The 22,330-nt window shown below is 43.3% G+C and overlaps 1 protein-coding gene across 4 annotated transcripts in view; it reads right to left on the bottom strand.

Annotated features, from left to right (window-relative positions):
• PSD3 (pleckstrin and Sec7 domain containing 3) overlaps positions 1-10,469 on the bottom strand; it is a 585,012-nt gene extending 574,543 nt beyond the window's left edge. For 3 of the 4 annotated variants that reach the window (XM_059909726.1, XM_059909725.1, XM_059909723.1), the window contains exon 1: positions 10,341-10,469. In XM_059909726.1, the coding sequence (XP_059765709.1) occupies positions 10,341-10,361 (21 nt within the window). In that variant the 5' untranslated portion in view covers positions 10,362-10,469. The remainder of the gene's footprint in view (positions 1-10,340) is intronic. The other variant, XM_059909730.1, reaches the window with a different exon arrangement.
• Between the last annotated feature and the right edge of the window lie 11,861 nt (positions 10,470-22,330).

Consider the following 22,330-nt stretch of genomic DNA (forward strand, 5'->3'; position numbering starts at 1 on the left):
AGAAATTACCATGATCCTTTTAACCCCTCTGTGAACTTTTTGGTATATAAAGATATTATAAATTAAAACATTTTCTCATTAAATAATCACAGATATATTTATTTTAGTAGTGCTTCTAAAATATTGACCTTAATTACTCTGAAGCTATCAAGTTCTTTTAAATATATAAATATCTTTATATACAAATAAAATAAAATTTAAAGTATATAAGTATTTTTTAAGTAAATATATCTTTACTTAAAGCTCCAGCTTTAGAATGTTATGCTATATTTAATTAGATTTTTTTCCCCAGATAGAACCTATCAATAGAAGAGACAATCAACTGACATATAAGCCACACAAGGAAGGTAGGAAGAAATGAATCAAGAATAAACAAAGTGATAAAATCAAAAGAATGAATGAATCAGGTCTCTGAGACCGTTATATCACACCATGCAAACACAGCCCACACCTTTAATCTACTTCTATTAAATGCCTCTGCCAGAAGGGAAAGACCTATGTGAGGAAGTTCACAGTTAACACATTACTCTTACCTTTGTGCCCTAGGTTATCATTTGCAAGAAGGCTGTAATGAAAGTCACACACCTGGAGCACTAAATGCAGCCCATGAACGCCGTCTGCAACGTGGGGAAAATTCCACTTTCCCAAAGCAGGAGATGCAACAAGACCACACACCAAAGCAACGGCAAAAAATGATCAGGCCAGAAACCCTGCTGACTCTGGAAATTCTACTCCACCACAAGACCAGGGTCAGTATCAGAGCACCTATTCTGTCCACACATGCTTGGAAGGGTTCCTGGGCTTAGCGATTCAATAGCCTGTGGTGTTTAACTCATTGAGTGACTACTATGTGCCAAAGCACCATTCAAAGTGCCAGAATTTTCCTCTTGGCTGCCACACTGCGTATCTACAGGCAATCACAATATAGGGAACAAGAAAAACCAGTTTTACTATTTAACAGCTGTGTGATTTTAAGAATGGAAATAATTCCACCTCCCACCCAGATAAGTATAACCTACCATCCAGGTCACATTTACTGTCCACTTACTGTTTTACTGCAGGCACTAAGCCCCTCTCAAGCATTATTAAGGCCACATTCTAACCATATACTGCACTGCCTCTCACTTGGTGACCCAGGCACAGGAGTCTCCCCATCCCCTGTTAAATGAAGCTGGCCCAACCTCACATTTATCAAATCCTTTAGGAGACCGTGACCACCCACCCAAAACAAGCAAAGTGTAAGTAAGGATTATGTAAAATTCTATCTGTTTTCCTTTCCATGACCTCTTCTCACCACTGGGTCTCATAGAGATCTGTGTGGCTATGGAAGGCCGCCAGGGATTCAGCAATGGTAAGAAAACAGGGACACATCTTAAAGGGGAAGAAAGGGGAGGGAGGAATACTTTCAAGAGGGTAATGGCAACCTTATGACTTGAAATGTTTGTGAACCTGGTTTAAATTTTTATAGTGGAACCACCTCTACTGTATGAGGGGAGGGGAAGAAAATGTGGGTTGTGTTGGATCAAGATCCGTAGCTCCCTAAGCAAAGTAGCCAGACTGGCTTGATCAGCTCTCTGTAATCACCCTCAGGGAGGGATGTTTGCCACCCAGAGACCACACCCACTAAAGAGTCTAATTAAGTTCTAGGGGCAACCGCTAAAAGGTCATGATTATCACCAGTTTAGATCAGAGTTTCTCAAGTGTTCCTGATCTTAATCATGTGGGGTGATTATGAAAAGTGCCGCCTCAGAACTACTGAACCAGACCTTCAGGCAGCCCTAGAAATCTAAAACCAGGTGATTCTTAAGATAAATGAGTTTGGGAACCTCTATTCAGATCATAAAATTACAGGACCTAAGAAGATCAAGAGGGGTCTTCTAGGCAGGGTGTCCTTTTCCTTTCAAGCAGTTCTCTAATCCAAGAGGAAAGCAGCATTTTCTGTACATAAAAGACTCCAAAGAAACGGCTTTGAAAATTTCCTTTCAATACACATAAAGGTCTCAAATCCTCAGAGCTTTGCTTTTCTTAAAGTAACTTTTCTTAAGTAACTTAGGCAAAAGTTAAATCCATCCTTTTTTCCAACCAGAAACCCCAAAAGAATGATATTCATTATACAAATTATTTTACAAATTATTGTGGTGACTGACTTCAGCAAATATGTGAGGACCTATAAGTGTGCTATGCCCACCCAAGCTTTGCTTAAGAAAAAGAACCTCACTTACTTCAAAGGACCTTTTAAGACAGCCCACAGAATGGGAGAAGATTTTTGCAAAGCATATACCTGACAAGAGACTTGCATCCAGAATATAAAGAACTTCTTTACAATTCAATAATAAGAAGACAACCCAATTTTTCATAGGGCAAAGGATCTGAATAGACATTTCTCAAAGGAAGATAAACAAATGGCCAAAAAGCATGTGAAAAGATGCTCAACATTATTAGGGAAACGCAAAACCACAGTGAAATACCACTTAATACCCACTAAGATGGCTAAAATCAGAAAGAAAATAACAAGCGTTGATGAGGATATGGAGAAATGGGAACTCACATAGTCTGCTGATAGAAATGTAAGGTAGTGCAGCCCCTGTGAAAAACAGTTTGGCAATTCATCCAAGTGTCAAACACAGAGTTACAATATGACCCAGCAATTCCACTCCTAGGTACATATCCAAGAGAAATGGAAGCATATGTCCCCACAAAAACTTGTACATAAATGTTCACAGCAACATTATTCCTAAAAGCCAAAAGGGGGGGGGGGGCGGAGGGAACCACTACCTGATGAATAAATAAAGTACGTCCTGGCTATTCAATTGAATATTACTCAGCAATAAAAAGGAATGAAGTACTGGCACATGCTACAGCATGGCTGAGTCTGAAAACATTTTGCTAAATGAAAGAAACCAGTCACAAATGGCCACATACTGTATGATTCCATTTATATGATATCTGCAGAATAGGCAAACCCATAGAGACAGAAAATAGAATAGTGATTCCTGGGTCAGGGGATGGGGGCAATAGTGGGATTAGGGAGGAACAGCTAATGCATCCAAAGTTTCTTTTGGGGTGATGAATATACTGTAAAGTTGATTATGAGTATGAATGCACAACTCTGTGAATGTACTAAAAATCAATGAATATACACTTTAAATGGATGAGTTGTGTGGTATGTGAATTTTATCTCAATGAAGTTGTTTTAAAAAGGAATCCCATTTAACCTCCATGAGCCTCAATTTCATCCTCTGAAAATGGGGATACTACCTAGCTTACAACATTGTAAAGAACATATAAGAATATGTAAATTGGGCTTCCCTGATGGCGCAGTGGTTAAGAATCCGCCTGCCAACGCAGGGGACACAGGTTCGAGCCCTGGTCCGGGAAGATCCCACATGCTGCAGAGCAACTAAGCCCATGCGCCACAACTACTGAGCCTGTGCTCTAGAGCCCTCAAGCCACAACTACTGAGCCTGCACGCCACAACTACTGAAGCCCGCGCACCTAGAGCCCTTGCTGTGCAACAAGAGAAGCCACCGCAATGAGAAGCCCGCACACCACAATGAAGAGTAGCCCCTGCTCGCCGCAACTAGAGAAAGCCCACGGCACAGCAACGAAGAAGCCGAAAAAGCCCACCCAACACAGCCAAAAATAAATAAGTAAATTAAATAATTTATTAAAAAAAAAAGAATACGTAAATTCACATACACACACACACACACACACACACACATACACACACTGCTTCAAATGGTGCCTGGCACACAGTAAATACAGAATACATGTTATTCTTTCTTCTCTTCCTATCCCCACATTTTTGCAGTGTTATGCCTTGATATCATTGTGTTTTCACCACAAGTGAGAAAACTCAAAATAGTCATGTATTCCAACAGAAGCCTAACCATGAGAATTCTCTCATGATTTCACACATGCTATTATACTCAAGGCTATTCCTACACGCCTGACACTGGAGAAACCCTGGCGTCTGTAAATGTGGCTGTCTACCTCCCAGACTGAAAAGTATTTGGGGATAAAGAATAAGATTTTTTTCTCCATTCTGTGGTCTGAAGCACCTCTACTAACATGTAGTTTTAAAACTAGGCATGCTCCTTGCCAAAATTCATGCTATACAGAAATCTTTCCTACTCAGTTTCATCTACTTTGAAAATCTACTGGGCCTCCAAGACAGCTCTGAGGGGTCCCAGGAAAGACCTCAGCCACTTTAATATCCAGCACTACCCACCCGGACTGTGATGCTATGCAGATTCAAGGGGGGCTGGGAGCTATGGAACTACCCACAGCTTGCAACAAAAAACAAGTCAACGGCAGTGCTCTCACCATCTCTGTAAGTTCTCAAACAACTCACAGCCAGCTCTTGAATTAATATAATAGTGGATCTCAGCCAGACACTCGTTTTTCTATTTTACCAAAAGCTTTTCCTCCATCTTGCTGAGGACTGTCAACTGCACGCTACCTGTTACACAATTTGTTCTTTTTTTTTTTTTTAGTATAGTTCTTACTCTTGAATACATTTTTCTTCTTCTCATCACTTTCAATGATTCTATCTCCACTTTCATTTCCATTAAAATCCCATGCCCCCATATACTCTCGCTGCTTTTGTACTTATCAGACATGATGGGGTAAACACATACAAAACTAAAAACTTAGCAAAGCCCAGTCAGTAAACATACCGTAAGCAACCAGACGGTCAAGTGGGAACTGACTGTCCAGGACAACCAATGCCATCTAGTAGAGCACTTCTGGTCTAGAGCTGTGCTGTCCCACTATATTAGCCATTAGCCATATGAGGCTACTTAAGTTCACTGAAATCAAATAAAATTTAAAATTCAGTTCCTATATCTCACTAGCCATATTTCAAATGCTTTCAGTGGCTACATGCAGCTACTGACTGCCATATTAGACAGCACAGATATAAACTATTTCCATCACAGCAGAAAGTTCTATTGAACATCACTGATTTGGAGGTAACTCATTGATTCTATGAAAGTATTCCATGAAAGGGTTCTTAAATACAGTAGATTCAGTATTTACAGGGTGTGAGGTTTGACACTCAGAAATATGACCTTAGTGCCTCTAAATGTTTTTTTTTTATAAATTTATTTATTTGTTTGTTTTTTGGCTGCATTGGGTCTTCGTTGCTGTGTGTGGGCTTTCTCTAGTTGCAGCGAGCGGGGGCTACTCTTCGTTGCAGTACACGGGCTTCTCATTGCGGTGGCTTCTCTTGTTGTGGAGCATGGGCTCTCGGCACACAGGCTTCAGCAGTTGTGGCTCGTGGGCTCTAGAGCGCAGGCTCAGTAGTTGTGGTGCACGGGCTTAGTTGCTCCGCGGCATGTGGGATCTTCCCGGGCCAGGGATCGAACCCGTGTCCCCTGCACTGGCAGGTGGATTCTTAACCACTGCACCACCAGGGAAGCCCAGTGCCTCTAAATGTTCTTGGCAGGTTTTCTTAGTGGTCAGTGGACAAGCTTTTTTGGATCCCAACATAGAGTTTGGTACATAAGTACTTAATATTTGCTGAATGAATGAATGAATGGACAGCATATTAAAGTCTATACTTCAGTGTCTGCCATGATATACTTACAGATGCTCGTGGAAAGCAATGGGATTTTTTTTCTACATGGAAGATTTTTATGAGGAGAAATAAGCATCAGCAGATGGGGGAGGCAGCTCATGGACCCTTTGGAGACAATAGAAATGAAGCTGAAAAACAAACGTCTGTCCAAAGGGAACTCTGATATTCAAGTGAAAAGTTTCAGACCCAAGGACACATCTTGCTTCTTCAAACACTCATTACTTGTAGCTTTTACAGACACGAAGGTAAGGTCTGGGAACGTGCTCTGGAAGATCACACCACCTGCTGCCATTTCTCAGTATTTTCCCAATATAATTTTGCTAGAAAATAATATAACCACAAAGGCAGCAATCATCCAATTACACTGTCTGTGCCACTGACTCTTACATCCATATTTCCCCTTCCCTCAGTGTCCTGTGACTCAATCTATATTGCTGTGCCTATCAAATGACTTCTTGGGAAGAAAGAACTGTTGAAAAACAAAACTCAAAAAAGACTTTAAGTTAACATATACAGAGAAAAGCAGTTCCACTGGTCCTTAACCAATAATCACGTGAAGGCCAAACAAAAGAAACTACAGCTCCTTCTGTTTAAATTTTTCTACTTCCCTTGTCCACAGACTGAAGAACCATAGGAAGAGCCAAGCTGCTCCATTTCTGTAATTCACTTTTTCTTAGCAAAGGTCTGGGAACAGAAGGCAAGAGAAACAGGGAGCAGCTGCCACCTGATCTTTTTTATTAATGCCCTCGGCTCACCCCCCCATTCTCCTCCTATTGTTTCAGACCCCTTTCTCAACAACCTAAATCCCAGCTCACTAGAAGAAAAAACAAGGAAAAGCAGACTTCTCTGTGTCAACACCCACAGTTACAGAAAAGTCTAGGTCACTTCAATCATGTGAGGTAACTATAAGTTAATATAGGTGAGCTTTACACTCAATTTTAAATTGTTAATCTGCTTTATTTTGAATCCCAATTAATTACTTGTAACCATATGGAACTCCTTACATAATCCCTTTAGTAATCCCTTTAGACACTACATGTGTTTTTGAAAGAAAAATACACAATTTCCATCTCTTGAGCCAAACAACAATCCTTGTCCCACTATTTAAGCCAACAGACATATAAAATAATGGTTGCTGATGAATTAGTCATCCAATTTCAGATTCCAAGGCCCAGAGAATCTAAATATGAGAGCCAAAAAGGTCAGTTTCTACAACTCACAATGCTAACTTTGAGGACACAGAAGCAGAATGGTGGTTAAGACCACTGGACCGCCAAGTTTAAATCTCAGCTCTGCCCCTTATTAGCTGTGTTACTTAACCTCTCCAGACTTCAGACTGGAGATAATGGCAGTACTGACCGCATGGGGCTGTCATGGGGACTAGAGGTAACCTGTGTGAAAACACACAATAAGATCTCAATAAATATTAGCTGTGACTGTAACAATGCATCATACTTGAACATATCACATGAAATAAGCACTTTCCAAAAGTTAGGCCACAATTTGAAACTTAAAGGAAAATGCTGCTTCTCAGACAACCCACACAAAGCTACTAGGTAAGAAAAGAGCCTCAGGCTCAGGTCAAAATGTTCATTTTCCCTCTTACCCTAACCCCAAGGATAAACTTCCAAAAATGTCCATCGACATGTACAAGTTATTCTGATTCATCTCACTGGCCTGTGACCAGCGAAAAGGGAATTTCAAACTAGATGGTTGTTCACAGTTAAACAGGCCCGGAGAAATGAGTGGTCAGCCGTGGCCAGGGCCTGGCGCTTACACAGAGGATGGGGAGAGAAGCTGGTGACTCCCTCACACCACACGTGTGCCCGAAAGAGAAAACGCCTCGCCACCTCTGTGCCCTGGAGTGTCAACAAAATCCTGCCCACTCAGCACCAACATGGCCCCAGTCTGTTGACCTTCTGGGCACAGCAGTCTAAAGGTGTAAAGCAACTATACTCCAATTTAGAAAAAGAAAAAAAAAAAAGAAAAAAGAAACACAGGAAAGGTACAAAGGGACACCCTCTCAAAAAATAATGCCACTGCTAAAATTCTTTCCAGCAAATCTCTGAAACTGCAAACAATACCACAAACGAAAGCTGTCCAGACATGGACACTATGAACAAATGCTCTGGGGAATTTCACCTGGGTGGTGCACTACCCTAAACTAAGGTTCGGCTGATTTACCTGTGAAAGAACTTAGGAAGAGCTGAGAGGCAGTACCCTAGGTGGAAATGTCTCCACTCTTAGCAAAGGGAAGCCAAGGACCCCTGCGCCTGGCCACCACTGCATGGGGAGAGTCCCAAATGTTGAGAACCATCAAAGCAGCAGTGACTGGAGGTGAGCCTGGACCCCAAGGTGTCTGTAAGCCTGAGTCACATGCTCAGGTAAGGGGGGCTTTGGTCACCTACTGATCACCAGATTATTTCTCACAGGCTGCCTAAACATCAATCGTGTCTGAATTCATTTCTAAAAATTGAGAAGGATCATCATCCATTACTTACTTCTTAATCCAACCCAAACCCAAAGAAATGCTCTTTTCATAATTGGCAAATGACAACATTACCTCAGGTAAACCTCAAACAAACCATTCCGGAGGCCAAAGTACATACACATTTTAACATTCACACGTTTTTTGCCTCAGCACTTCTTAACCAAGACTGGGCCTAATCCATTACCACCCTGGTGTCTTAGTTTATAAATGATGACAGATGACTCCAGAATTTCTAAAGAAGAAAAATCACCTCTAAAAGGAGTAATGCCTTGGACATGTTTTTTTCAGAAAAATGCCAGGCTAAATCCCACTCATATTTTCCACCAGGGTCAGCAAACAAATACCAAGGTTTTAGAAAGTGAACAGAACCACGGATGGAAAGTATCGCTGAATTTCCCTTTTTCAGGGAACTAATTTGCCGTCTTATATTATTTTTATTTCCAAATTCCCAAGATTTACTAGCCTAAAAGGATTTCCGAGATATCTCACTTTTTTAAGTGCTAGTAGTTAATTAAAAGCAAAATTGAAGCTCTTAACACAACGTACATAGTAAAGCACATATTATTCTTTGGTCACAAATGAAATGAACAGTGTCAACAAAACCTTTTTAAAGCCAACACTCATTCAGATTGGCAAATCAAGCTTCTTACACTTGCATTTTTAAAAATAAAATTCAACTGTGGAATTTCACCTTAAAATAAGGTTATTTTAGCTTTGCAGCTTCCATCACTCTCCCCCATTCAATGGCCAGGATGTGTTGATCCGTTCACAGAACATATAAACTGAGAGAGATTCAGAAGGTGAAGCTGAGAGTACATCACTGAATAAGGAATGCATGTACACGTTTAGGCGTGAAACCATAAAATGCTGAGGCTGGAAGGCTCCGAGGGAGCACCTCTCCACCCAATTCCCTTATCCCACAGAGGAGGAAATTTCAGCTCCAGAGGCTAAAGGATGTGCCCAAGACAGTGGCAAAAACTCACCCAGTCAGTGATATAACCTACAAGCCAGGTGTCTAAGCACTTTCCATGGTACCCACTCTGCTCCTGTTAGCACAAAGTGTATTAATGAAATATCAGACAAGACAAACCCACAGAGCTGCCACACGACTTGTGAGACGATATAGAGAGTTGTAGAAGGACATGCATCGAGCTACTAAAAAATTGTTTGGGAAGGTGTTCCTTTATTTTGCTTTGTTTTGCTGGTTTTGTTTAGCATGCCGCATTTATTTTTAAGTGGTGAAGAGGAATTTAACAACTTTTTAAAAGAATATCCCTTGATCTGCTAATACTCTAGGGAAGGACGGTAAAGCCTGTCTTGGAAGAAGCTAGAAAGTGCATTCGCTTTCCTCCAGCGGGGAGCATCCTTTCCCCCCGACGCGACGGCCGCCCCAACCCTCCCCTTCAAGGTCCACCCCAACCTGCCCGCAGAGACCGTCCAGGCCCTCACTCGCCAGAACCCCGCCCTCCTCTGGGTTCCTCCTTCACAGCTCTGCCCAAGCCGCCCCTCCTAGAAGGCAAGCTCCTTGACAGCACAAAGCCTGTCGCACTCACCTGGCTACGGGGCTCCGCAAAATCCTCTGCAGATACTCAACTATGGCTCATGAATTGGAAGCATCTGCTCCCAGAATCCCGGTGAGCGGAATTTTCCAGACCTCGTCTTCCCTACACCAGCACCTGGACCCACTTAAGAGCTATTCCGGAGTGGAAACCCGGGACCCCGGTGTCTGTGGACAATGACGTCGTCGCATGCGTCGCGTCCTCCGAGGGGAGCGGTAACACTACACATTTGTCATCCAGGCAACCGACAGCATTTTAAACCCACGTCCTCCAAAGTGGTGCCTGCTTTTTTTTTTAACATCTCACAACATCGCCTGCCAGAACTTGCAGCAGAAACCCGCGGACAAAGTTAAATGCAAGTACCACCGAAGGGCTGCAACGTCTTTCAAGGTGCGGAATCCCCCCCCACCCACCCGCCGGCCGCGCGCCCGCTCGCTGCGCGGGGCTTCCCTGTTCTCCTGACAGAAACCAGAGCGCCGCGCACTCGGCGGCTGGAAAGCGGGGGTCGGGGTGAACCCCCCGAACCGCCACCCCACAGAGCGAGCCTTCCGGCTCCTCACCCGCACAAAGAGGGGGCAGAAAGGAAGCAGTTACCGAACCCGACGTCCAGCGGTCCGGGACCCCGGGACCGAGCAGCCACAAAGCACCGCCGCCCCGACGGCCGCCCGCGCTCCCGCCCCCGCCCGCCCGCCGGGTAGAGCCTCACCGCGGCGTCGCTTCCTTCCATCTCCCATCGCCCGCCAAGCTGCCGGAGCCTCAGGCGCGACTGCGGGCGGCCGGCGCGCTCTTTGTCGGGCTCCCGGGACACCGGCGGGCGGCGGGCGCGCTCCCTGGCAGAGGCTGCGGCCGGGCCGCGGCCCACGGACGGCGGGGGCGGGCGCGGGGCCCGAGGGGCGAGGGGAGGGAGGAGAAAGAGCCGGGGAGGGCGGCGGGGCCGAGAGTGGGAGGGGCGCGGGAGATGGGGGCGGGCCCCGCGGGGGAGCGGGAAGGGGGCGGGGCAGCCGGGGAGGTAGGGGGCGGGCAGGAGCGGGGAGGTGGGCGGTGCCCCAGAGGAAGGGAGGGGAGAGACGAGGGGGAGGGGGAAGAAAGGGGGAGGGGGAGGAGGAAGAAAGGGGGAGGGGCGGGCCCCGCGCCGAGCTCGCAGTCGCCGGTCTCCAGCGGAAGGCTGCCTGTTGCTTCGTTCGTCTGCCTGAGGAAAGTGAGCCGCGCTTCCGACTGAGTTTCCTGTCAGGAAGCGCCGCGAGGGGAGCGGCGTCTCGCGTGCTCCCGGGACTAGCGCCCGACACGCCCACGCGTCCCATTGGGTCGCGGCATCCGGGCGGGGGCCTCTGGCGTCCGTGTAGGAGTTTGCTCGCCAGCGACCCGCCGACCCTTTCCAAGTCCAGTCCCTCGAGGCAGATCCTGCGCTCGCGGCCACCGCGGTCCCGGCTCCGAATGCGCGTGCCGGGGGATCCCGGCGTAAACTTCCAACCGAAGTGCCGCAGACCGATGCCCTTTTTCCTCTTCGCCTCGACCTTGTGCGGCAGAGACCGGGGCTGGGAAGGCGCCCTCCTCTGGCCGAGGGAGGGGGAGACCTAAGCACCGCCCCCGGCCCCCGGAGGTCCGTTACCCGCGGAGAGCGCGCTCAGCACCTGGAGCAGAGCCCCGCGTGGCCGGCTGCACGGTGCTATGGTATGAGGATGTTGCAGCCTTAGAGTCTGGCTTCCGTGACCGCTGGAAGATGTCCAAATAAAGGGAAATGGCTAACAATGGCCAAGCGTTGAGTCGGGGATGGAGGGTCAGGCTCCTTGGTGGCCCGAGGAGCCAGCCCACCAGGTCAGGGTGCAGGAGGCCCCTGAGTCTCCTGCTTTGCCTTGCCCCATTCACAGCTGCCGGTCAGCCAGCGGCGCCCACCAGCGGAACCAGAATGAGGGGGTGGATGCATTTATGCAGATCCAGTCCAGCTTCTGAAAATGGTCGTAGTCCGTGCTCCCCGGCCAGAGCAGAAGTTTGGTCAGATGTGTGGCTTCTAAAGCACCCCAGTTACTTGGGCATATTTCTCTTTTATGGATCCTCCCCTCTTGACAGAATGACGCAAAGAAGACAGTCCCTGTGAGCCTATTCTCAATAAACTCCTACCTTCCTTGAACCGGGAGGTCTGATGACTTTGTTGGCAAAGAATCAGGAGTAAAACCAAGTAGGAAATGCTGTTGCTACCTAGGGCTTGACCGCTGGCCTGGTGGCCTTTACCTGGAAAATCAACCGACAGCTCATACATGGAAGAAGGTCAGGATTTTGAGCTGAATCTAAACCCATACCAACGATGCCCAGACATAACTCTTCATAGAAGAGGCAGAGTAGATGGAGATTTGCATGAGCTTACTAGTTAAGGGACGTGGTAATGGACACCTATAATCTGAGGCTCTGTTTCCTCAATTACTGAAAGAGGATAATAATAGCTTGAAGAACTGTTATTAGCATGACAAGTTATGTAAAGTTCCTGGCCCCTAGTAAATGTTCAATAAAGAGGCATTTCAAAAGTTAGGCAACAGAAACATTTTCATCACAAAGCAAAGTGTTTTTTTCTCCCTGAATTCAACATGTTTTAAGATTTTATTTACAAAGCTGGTCACAGCTATTAAATAATCATTCATTCTTCCCACCTTAAATAATCAAAGGCATAATTGTAGGAGATTCTAATCGGCATAAATTAGCCAGTGTTGCCACTTCTGATTTGACAAAGCCCAAAGCAAATCAAATAAAGGTTGACATCGCATTTTGCCAGCATGTATTTTGTGGATAAATATTTTGTTAGGTTTCTTGAAATATTGGAAATAGAGTATGAATTTGCATTTCTGCTACTCTAGCCCGCAGAGATCCCAGGCACCCAGCTCAAAAGATCACAGTTGTGCTCAAGTTCGATGTCAGAATACACAGACATCCACCTTGTAAAAGTAGGGAGGAGGCACACCGGCCAGGGAGGAGCAACCACTCCTAAAGAGGTATGGGCTGGTCTGTATTTATCCAGTGCCATATGCCTCCCCGAACTCTGCCATGAGCCCTGTGTTGTGTTGTGGAAAGAGAAAAGATAATTTAGGCAAGACATTAGGTACCAGCGGTCAAAAGAAGAAATGAAAAGGAAATGGAAATTCTCTCATGCATGATTCATGCATACAGTTAATCCCCACTATTTCTGAAGGCCAGTTTGAAGAACCAGATTGTGGAATTTTTTTTTCTTTGTTTTGTTTTTTTTTTTTTGTACAAGAGTGAATATTTATTTAGAATGGAAAAAAAACTTTAATACAAATTTCTAAAAGTTGACAAGTTACGAACACACCACCAAGTCCAGAAAAATCACATATTTTATTAATTAACTTCCTAAAATACCTTTACAGTACTTTTCCCCCATGTGTTTTGGCTGCATACTTTTGATCATCTCTTTGGAATGACTTTTTTTAACAGCTTTATTGAGATATACACCGCACAACTCACCCATCTAAACTGTACAATTCAATGGGTTTTAGTATATTCACAGAGTTGTGCATTTTATAAAAATATTATCACGCCAAAAAGAAACACTATATTCTTAGCAGTCACTGCTCTTTTCTTTCTAACCCCCTCAGCCCCAAACAACCACTAATCTACTTTCTGTCTCTATGGACTTGCCTATTCTGGACTTTTCATATAAATGAAATCATACACTATGTGGTCTTTTTGTGACTGATTTCTTTCACTTAGCCTAATGTTTTCAGTGCTCATCTGGGACCAGCATATATCAGAACTTCATTCCTTTTGTTGCCAAATAATATTCCAATACCCATTCATCAGCTGATGAATATTTGTGTTGTTTCTACTTTTTGGCTTTTATGAATACTCCTGCTGTAAACACTCCTGTGCGAGTTTTTGTGTGGATGTTATATTCCCATTTCTCTTGGGTAGAATTCGTGGGTCATATGTAACTCTGTTTAATTTTATTGCCAAACTGTGCCTCGCAGTGGCTGCACCATCTCGTATTCCCATCAGCAATGTATGAGAGTTCCAATTTCTCCACATCCTAACCAACACTGGTTATTGTCTGTATTTTGATTTTATAGCCGTTCTAATGAGTGTGAAGTGGTAGAATAACTCTGTAACATCATTTCTGATGGGTAGAATAAAAAGTCTTTTCTCTAGCAAAGTTGATCAAAAGTTGTTTGGTTTTTTTAATTGACACTTTAGAAAAGTTCCTGTCTCACATTCATTATTGAAAATAACATGTACAATTTTACTGTGTTGTCAAATTTAGGAAGACGTCTCAAGTTTCTTTCATATGTGAGCCGTAGGATATGGGGACATTTCAAGTTATTTAGGCAATGATTAACATTAAGTGCTCTTAAATTCATCTTTATTAATATTGTTGTGAATTTTATCATTTCATAGATGTCAGTTATTTCATGTCAAAAGAGAAAAAGAAAATTTTTCATTGCATTCTATGGTTCACTCCTCGTTTTTACCTGAATTCTCAAACAATCCAAGAGTCTTAAAACATGCATTTTTTAAGTTTTTATTTGAAATACACAAACAACTCTAACCTCTACAGTATTTTCAATTAGAAGACCTCTTAACACATTAATCATTTATCAGTTGTATACAAATAACTGGTATATTAGAGTGGAGAACGTTAGCTTATTTATTGTCAAATTCCTAGCTTCTAGCACTGTTCTTGGTCCATAGTAAAGACTCAGTGAATAATTGTTGAGTTGAAGTTTGCCCTTATCCAAGGTAGAATTATTCAACTTACATACACAACAAATATTCAACTCAAATATACAACAATCTAAAATCACGTTGTCCTTGAATTTCAGTAGCCCAAGGTGAAACTGAAAGGACAGATCTAAGACAAAATTCACCTGGCATTTGACTCTACTGAATACTGAATGGATGCTGGATGGATAAGAGGATTGGGAGACAAGAAGCAAAGAGCAAAAATCTGGTCACTGTGCTGAGGTGATTTCAAAGAGCAGAGAATCAGGGGAAGATCAAGGAGGAAGTGACATTGGCTCCCTGTGCTGCATGCGCAGAAATGTTAGATCACAGGCTGGACCCAGTTCACCTTTTCCCCAGGATCCAAATAAGTTAGGCTATGTCTGGGAAGAAGAAGAAGAGGAAGGAGAAGGAGAAGAAGAAACACAAATAACAAAGGTTTCATTCATTCATATGACCAATACTTCTTGAACATTTGCTATGTATTGTACTAGGTATAGTTCACTGACTTTAGCAGTAAATGAAACATCCCTGTCCTCATGAAGCTTACAGTCTAATGACCTTGGGAAGACAGAAAATATGCAAGATAAGTTAATATTTATAAGATCTGATATGGTGATAAGCATTTTAGAGAAAAATAAAGCAAGGAAGAGGAACAAGGAGTAAGGAGTGTGGGTGTGGGGAGTGGATGGTTGCAAAGGGTGATTGGAGAAGGCTGCGCTGAGAAGGGGAAATCTGAGTGAGGACCTGAAGGAGGTGAGGCGCCAGCCTCACAGACAGACAGGTAAGGAACTGTGAGTGCAGAGGCCCCGAGGGCTCGCCTGGCATGTTGGGGCCACAGCAAAGATGTCAGTGTGTCAGTGTGCAGAGAGCCGAGTGAGGACGGGTGACGGCAGGAGGTGTGGTGTGTGGGGCCTTACAGGCCACTGAGAGGATCTGGGCTTTTAACTGACTTTGGAAGCTTTTGAGCAGAGGAGTAGTGGGATCTGATTTCTCTTTTACCAGGATCACCTTGTATGGGCTGTCGGAAACAGGGACGTGAATTAGGAAGCTAATGCAACAATCCAAGCAGATGAGGGTGGCATAGACCAGGGTGGAAGCAAAGGAGGTAGTGAGAAGTGTGCAGATTCTGTCGTATTTTGAAGGTTGAGCTGACAGGATTTGCTGATCAATGGAGGGTGGAAGAGAAAGAGAGTCAAGGATGACTCCAAGTGTTTGGGGGAGAACCGCTTGAAAGATGGAGTTGAGAAACTGAGCTGGGAAGAATCTGCAGGGGAGCAGGACTAGGCGGGGGACGTCAGCGCTCAGCTGTGGACATGGTGAGTTACAGGCATCTTTCAGACACCCAACGGTAGTGCTGCATAAGCAGTTGGAGATCAGAATTCAGGGAAGAGGTTGGTGCTGGAGCTATAAATTTGGAAGTTAGAATAGAAGTGGTATTTACACCCGTGAAATGGGATGAGATCACCAAAGAGGTGGAGGAAGAGAAAGAGAAAGTCCAAGGCAACGCAAAGAAGTTAGGGGGATGCGTAAGAACCAGCAGAGGAGGTTGAAAAAGTAGGAGGAGAGCAGGTAGATGCTCTTAATGGAATATTGTCAGGTTATTTTTACATGAAACTTTTTGCTCTCTAAAGTTTTCAGTTAGCATTTTCTCTACTCTGCTGTCTCCCTACACCCTGCAATCATCACTTCTCTTTTTATCAACACGTTCATTCTATCATTTTCAAGAAGAATGGAAGAGAGTGTTTATACCTATGTTCTAGCAATTTCTCACTTTGTCTCAAGCTAATTTGTTACGCCTGACCTAGTTACTAATATTTGTTTACTATTTTTTGCAAAAATAATTACTTCTAGAATTCACTAAAAAAGATATTTAATTAATATATAGGTTTCCAGGCTGATAGAAATTGTTTATTAATTAATTTGTGTTTAATTTCTGTATTTTTTGTTACAAAAGAAAAGAAGTGCCAACCACAGCTTCTTGAAATTATAACAAGAAAAATCGAGTGGAATGACTATACACATTAGAACCAGGATGTTGAATAAGTTCCATTCCTGGTATAACCAAAACTGTCCTCCACAATCATTTCATTCGGTGGGAGAAACTCTTCCCCGTAATTAAATGAAAACTTGGCAGGCCCAGAAATTGTTCAGCTCACTCTAGACACAGGGTCAGTTCAGTAATTAAACTACCCAGTCCTGGAGAGCCCAAACTTGACCTGACATCAGATCTTCTTCCCTGCTTAGCTGGAAGTGTGCTGTGGGAAGGAGAGTGTAGGTGACAACGTCTGCTCCTGTTCCACAGCCCTAAGTACCCACTGGGACACCTCCTCTTCTTCCTGATACTCTCCAGCCCACCCCAATGGATAGACCACAGGAAGGTAGACAAGGTAGACCCCAGGCCAACTCTCTTGCACGTGGCCCACGTCTGGTCCACAAGAACACTCATGGCCCTTGCTCAGCAACTCTGAAAGTGCAAGCTAATCCCAACCACACAGCAGGGGATCTCGGGCCCTGCCCCTAGAGCACTCAACTCTCTCTCACACTGAGTTTCTTGGGAAGCAACAGTCTCCATTAGCTTTCTGGGGCATGAGTGAGGCCACTATCCTCAGTGTTTTCCAGCTACAGGGAACAACTTCAAATTTCTCCAACGACTGTCTTTGAAGTCCCTTTATGAGTCTTGGGGTCATAGAGTAGAACCTCCCACCTTCCCCTAATGGGGAGTAGAACCAGGCGACAGCTCTAGTCACCGTGTCCTCCCAATCTCCTTACACTCACTTCTTTTTACAGCTTTGATCTAACTGTGGGATCCAAGATTGTGGAGCAGGATCTCAGGACCATTTCCTTAAAAATCTGTACATGGGGTGGAGGTCTGTTTCACATTCACTTTGTACACTTTCATATCTAATGCATTGACACCTCAGTGGAACCTGAGACAGAAAGAGCCCCATTCTACCTACCATCCTCTTATCTTTCTTGACTTGAAAGAGTCAAAGCATTTTTTTCTTGCTGTAAATACCTGTGCACATATGTTTACATGGACATTTAAGTATATACATTACATATTGTACATCTGGATATAGCCTTAATCACCTCCATTGTAGATTTATATGTTTGAAGGCGATGACTGAAAGACTGGTACCCTTGTGGACAGAAATCACTGAAAAAATCCTCCATCTACACCTAGCCCAATTCACCACGACCACATTGTGGATATTGGGACACTTCATATTACCTATTCCTCATACCCATCCTGTCCAATTTGATAACTACTAGCCATATGTAGCCATTTAAATGTAAAAGAATTAAATTAAATTAAAACCCAGTTTCTGAGCCTGACTACTATATTTAGACAGTGCAGTCACAGAACCTTTCCATCATCACAGAGTTCTGCTGGACAGCACGGCCTCGCACGGGCTTTGGCACATAGGAGGCACTGAATGGCAAGTGAAGGTTTGGTCCAAAGATACTGTTACCAGAAGGGGGACCCAGAAGTGGGCTCTTGTCTAACACTCAGAAATGAATTGTCCGAGGAGACACACTTACTGACAAAGCAAAAGATTTTGTTGGGAAGGGACACCCAGGTGGAGAGCAGCAGGGTGGGGGAACCCAGTAGAACTGCTCTGCCGTGCGTGTGGCTTGCAGTCTCAGGTTTTATGGTGATGGGGTTAGCTTTGGGGGTTGTCTCTGGCCAATCATCTTGCTTGTGCCCATATTTGGTCTGACTCAGTGTCCTTCCTGATGGTACGTGCATCTCTTAGCCAAGATGGTTTCCAGCATGAGGGTTTCTGGGAGGTCGGCAGGACATATTATGGGCTGGCATCTCCTCCCTCCTTTTGACCCCTCCCGAATTCTCCAGGTTGGTTTTAGGTGGCAGCACCATGTTCCTTATTGGGACCTCCTATTGTGAGACAACTCATGCAAGTGGTTATTATCGTGCCTGGCCAAGGTGAGTGGTTTCAGCCAACAGTTCCCTAACAATACCATATGATTGCCCTGGTTTATTTTTCTGAGAATATAAAGCTTTTTAGTACAGTACTAGGTACTGACTCAACCATCAAGAACAAAAACCAAGGTACATAGGTATAGCTGCTTTTCTATTTCACACTTGAAAACCTATCTGCATCCTCCTACTCCACTAGAAAATGCTTTACCGTCCAAATAATTACTGAAAATATTTGGGGAAAAGTCCCTATTTCCCTCAAAAAACAAATTACTTTTTCAGAATTATTCCAGTGAAAAGGAATTGTTTCAAAAGCAGTGTTTGTATTGAAGGGGGATTCCATATAAAAACTACTTTGCTGAAATAAGCATTTCACGTATAATATTTTTCCAGAGTAGAAATGACCTATGAAAATTACCGATGCCTGAGTGCGTTCACATTGTAAAAGTACCCTGGTGTTCAAAAGCAGTCTTTATTGTCACAATCCTCACAATCTTTCTGGCAAGGCTTTAGTGATAATGGCAAATCCCAGAAGCTGAATCTGTAAATGTTCTGAATTGTGACCCCAAGAAAATCAGACCAGACTAGACTTCAGGTGCAGAGATGACCACACCTTCTTTATTTACTTCCTTTTTATCTCCTGCCCAAGGCACATTGCCCAGCACAGAGGAGTTGCCCATCAAATGTTCCCTGAATGCATAGATGAATGAATTCTCTCTCCTTATTTTGGGAGGGACTAGCATGTGGTTTAGGGATTCCTTTGATTTCAGTGGCTCTACAGAGAGAAATGTTGGTGAACACTGTCAACAAAGCAGGTAAGAGAACTTCCGATAGAACTCTCATCTCAAAATATCTGCTTTAGGAACTCTTACATTTGAAAATTTCTGTAACTGTGTTCATGAAAGGAGAGAAATCTACCCATTCTCTCTCCATTTCCCATTAAAGACCCTCATTCTGGACACATCTGCTGAATTACCTGCAAGAGTTGACAAGTTCCTGGGGCTGAATTCTGACGGAGTGGCTCTTTTCGAGTCACCTCACTTCTGAACTCTGTGAGCCCAGCTATTTTGGCCCTATTGATTCATATAAATCCACAGTCAGGAACCCTGGAGAAAAGGGTTTCTTTCCTTCAAAATCAGCTTTATTGATGGATAGTTTACATACCGTAAAACTCACCAATGTTAGTGCTGTGGTACTGTGATTTATAATAAGAAATATAGTTGGTCTTCCTCCTGCTCCTGACACAGAGCTCCTGAAGATCTCGAAATTCCTAAGTGGTGAGAGCAGAAGCGTCTTTTGTTATGTTGATGGCGTGACTTTAGAACCTTACCTGAGGGTGGGGGCTAGTTGCAAGGAGAACCAACCCTGTGATTAAAGGGCTAGAATTTTCAGTCCCACCCCCTTGACCTCTGGGAAGGGGAGAGGGGCTGGAGGTTGAATTGATGCCAATTGCCAGTGACTTAATCAACTGGGCCTATGTAATGAAGCCTCCTTAAAAAAACCAAAAAGATGAGGTTCTGGGTTGGAGAACACAAGGAACACAATCTTGCCTTTCGTTCCTTAAGGATGAGCCCTTAACCTGTCGCCTCTGATGCTATGTCCAGGTAGATAGTGTCAGAATTGACTTGAATTGTAGGACACCCATCTGGCACTGGGGAACTGCTTAGTGGTGTGGGGAAAAACCCACACACACGTTGAAACTGGTGATAAGAATTGTTAAGTTCAGAGTTCAGTGAGCTTTGGCAAATGTATCGAGTTCTGTAAATCACCACTACAATCAAGATATTTCACACCGGGGCTTCCCTGGTGGCACAGTGGTTAAGAATCCATCTGCCAATGCAGGGGACACAGGTTCAATCCCTGGTCCGGGAAGATCCCACATGTGGCGGAGCTACTAAGCCCGTGAGCCACAACTACTGAAGCCTGCGCGCCTAGAGCCTGTGCTCTGCAACAAGAGAAGCCACCGCAATGAGAAACCTGTGCACTACAATGAAGAGTAGCCCCCACTCGCCCCAACTAGAGAAAACCCGCGCGCAGCAACGAAGACCCAACACAGCCAAAAATAAAATAAATTAAAAAAAAAAAAAGATATTTCATACCTTCTCCCCCCCAAATTTCCATGCCCCTTTGCAGTCAACCCCTCCCTCCAGACCCTGGATCCCAACAACTACTAACTCGCTTTTCTCTCTGCTGTAGTTTTCCCTTTTCTAGAATCCCACATAAATGTAATCATGCAGTATGAAATCTTTTGTTGTCTGCCTGCTTTCACATAGATTCATACATGTTTTTATACGGATCTGTAGTTTTTCCTCTTTGTTGTTTAGTAGTGTTCCATTATATGGATATATCAATATAATTTGTTTATTCAGCAGGTGATGGACATTTGGGTTGTGTCCAGTTTTGGGCTATTACAAAGAAAATGTTATGAACTTCGATATTCAAATTTTTGTGTATCGTGCATATGTTTTTTTCTTGGATAAATATCCAGAAGTGATATTTCTGGGTCATATGGTTAATGTATGTTTATTTTTTTTTAAACGCAAAACAGTTTTCCAACGTGGCCATATTATTTTGCTTTCCCATCTGCAATGTTTGAGAGTTCCAGTATTCTACATTGTTGCCAACACTTGATATTATCAGTTTTTAAAAATTTTTGGCCTTTTGTGTATGTAGAGTGGTATCTCATTGTAGTTTGACTAGCATTTCTTAATGTTAAATAATAATTGAGCATCCTGTCATGTGCTTATTTTCAATTTGTATGTCTTCTTTTGTAAAGTGTCTATTTAAATCTTCTGCCCATTTTCTAAAATGGAATCTTTTTGTCTTCTTTTTATTAAGTTGTAAGAATCCTTTATATATCCTGAATCCAAGTTCTATATCAGATAGGTATTTTGTAAATACATATTTATAAATGTATTTGTATTTGTAAATACATATAATTTTCTCCCTGTTTTTGGCTTGTCTTTTCAGTTTCTTAAGTGTCTTTGAAGAGCAAGAGTTTTTAATTTAAATGAAGTCCAATCTGCCATTTCTTCTGTTATGGTTTGTGTTTTTTTTGTTTCCTAAGAAATCTTTGCCTAATACAATGTCACAAAGATTTTCTCCTATGTTTGCTTCCAGAAGTTTTATAATTTTAACTCTTATGTTTACATTACAACTGAATTTTTTTATGTGGTATGAGTTAAAGGTCAAGGTTCCTTTCTTCCTACATGGAGAGCCAATTGTTCTAAAACGATTCTTGAAAAGATTACCCTTTCCTCACGTAGTTATCTTGTTGAAAATCAACTGAGCATATATGTGTGGGTCTATTTTTGAACTCTCTTCTATTGCATTGATCTTACCAGTTTTTAAAAAATTTTGGCCTTTTGTGTATGCTAACTAAATAAGAGTGGAAGATAAAACCACGAGCAAAAGTCTCAGCGTCATAGAGGGAACTAGGAGGAACACTAGAGATGATGTAACCAGACCTCTTTGCCTTACAGGTGGGGAAACCCTTTACAGATTCTTGGCACAGCTTGAAAGACACTTGTTTGAGTACCGTCATCATAATATTTTACTTTATAAATGTCCTAGGTGGACACATCCCATGATCTGCTCTATTTTGGATCAATGATCACCTTCTAGGGGGGCCTTCCTGCCACTCAGCGTGACTTGGGGATGGATGCTCAGGCCACTGGACCCCTGAGGGGGGGACCACTGGAGGAGGCCAACCTGGGGGCAGTAGGTCCTATCTGGGCCCTTCACTCCAGCCACTGTCTTCACTTGTCAAATGAGTTACAAATAAAATGCTTTTAAGATTTGTAGAGCAATTTAATATTTTTAAAAAATCAACATTTCATCCTCTTACACTAACCCCAAACACACACCCACACACCTCAGAAATGAGACGTGGTTTTATCTATCCCTTATGTTTATTTGTTCAACATAATGTTTAGAAACAAAATTGAAAGCCAAGTTGATTTCTTTCATAATTTAAGCTATATTAACCTGCTACTGATTTTTTTCAGATGAAAAATATTTCCAAAAAAGGG

This window comes from Balaenoptera ricei, chromosome 21 (genome assembly GCF_028023285.1).
Source record: "Balaenoptera ricei isolate mBalRic1 chromosome 21, mBalRic1.hap2, whole genome shotgun sequence".
NCBI classification, from domain to species: Eukaryota; Metazoa; Chordata; class Mammalia; order Artiodactyla; family Balaenopteridae; genus Balaenoptera; species Balaenoptera ricei.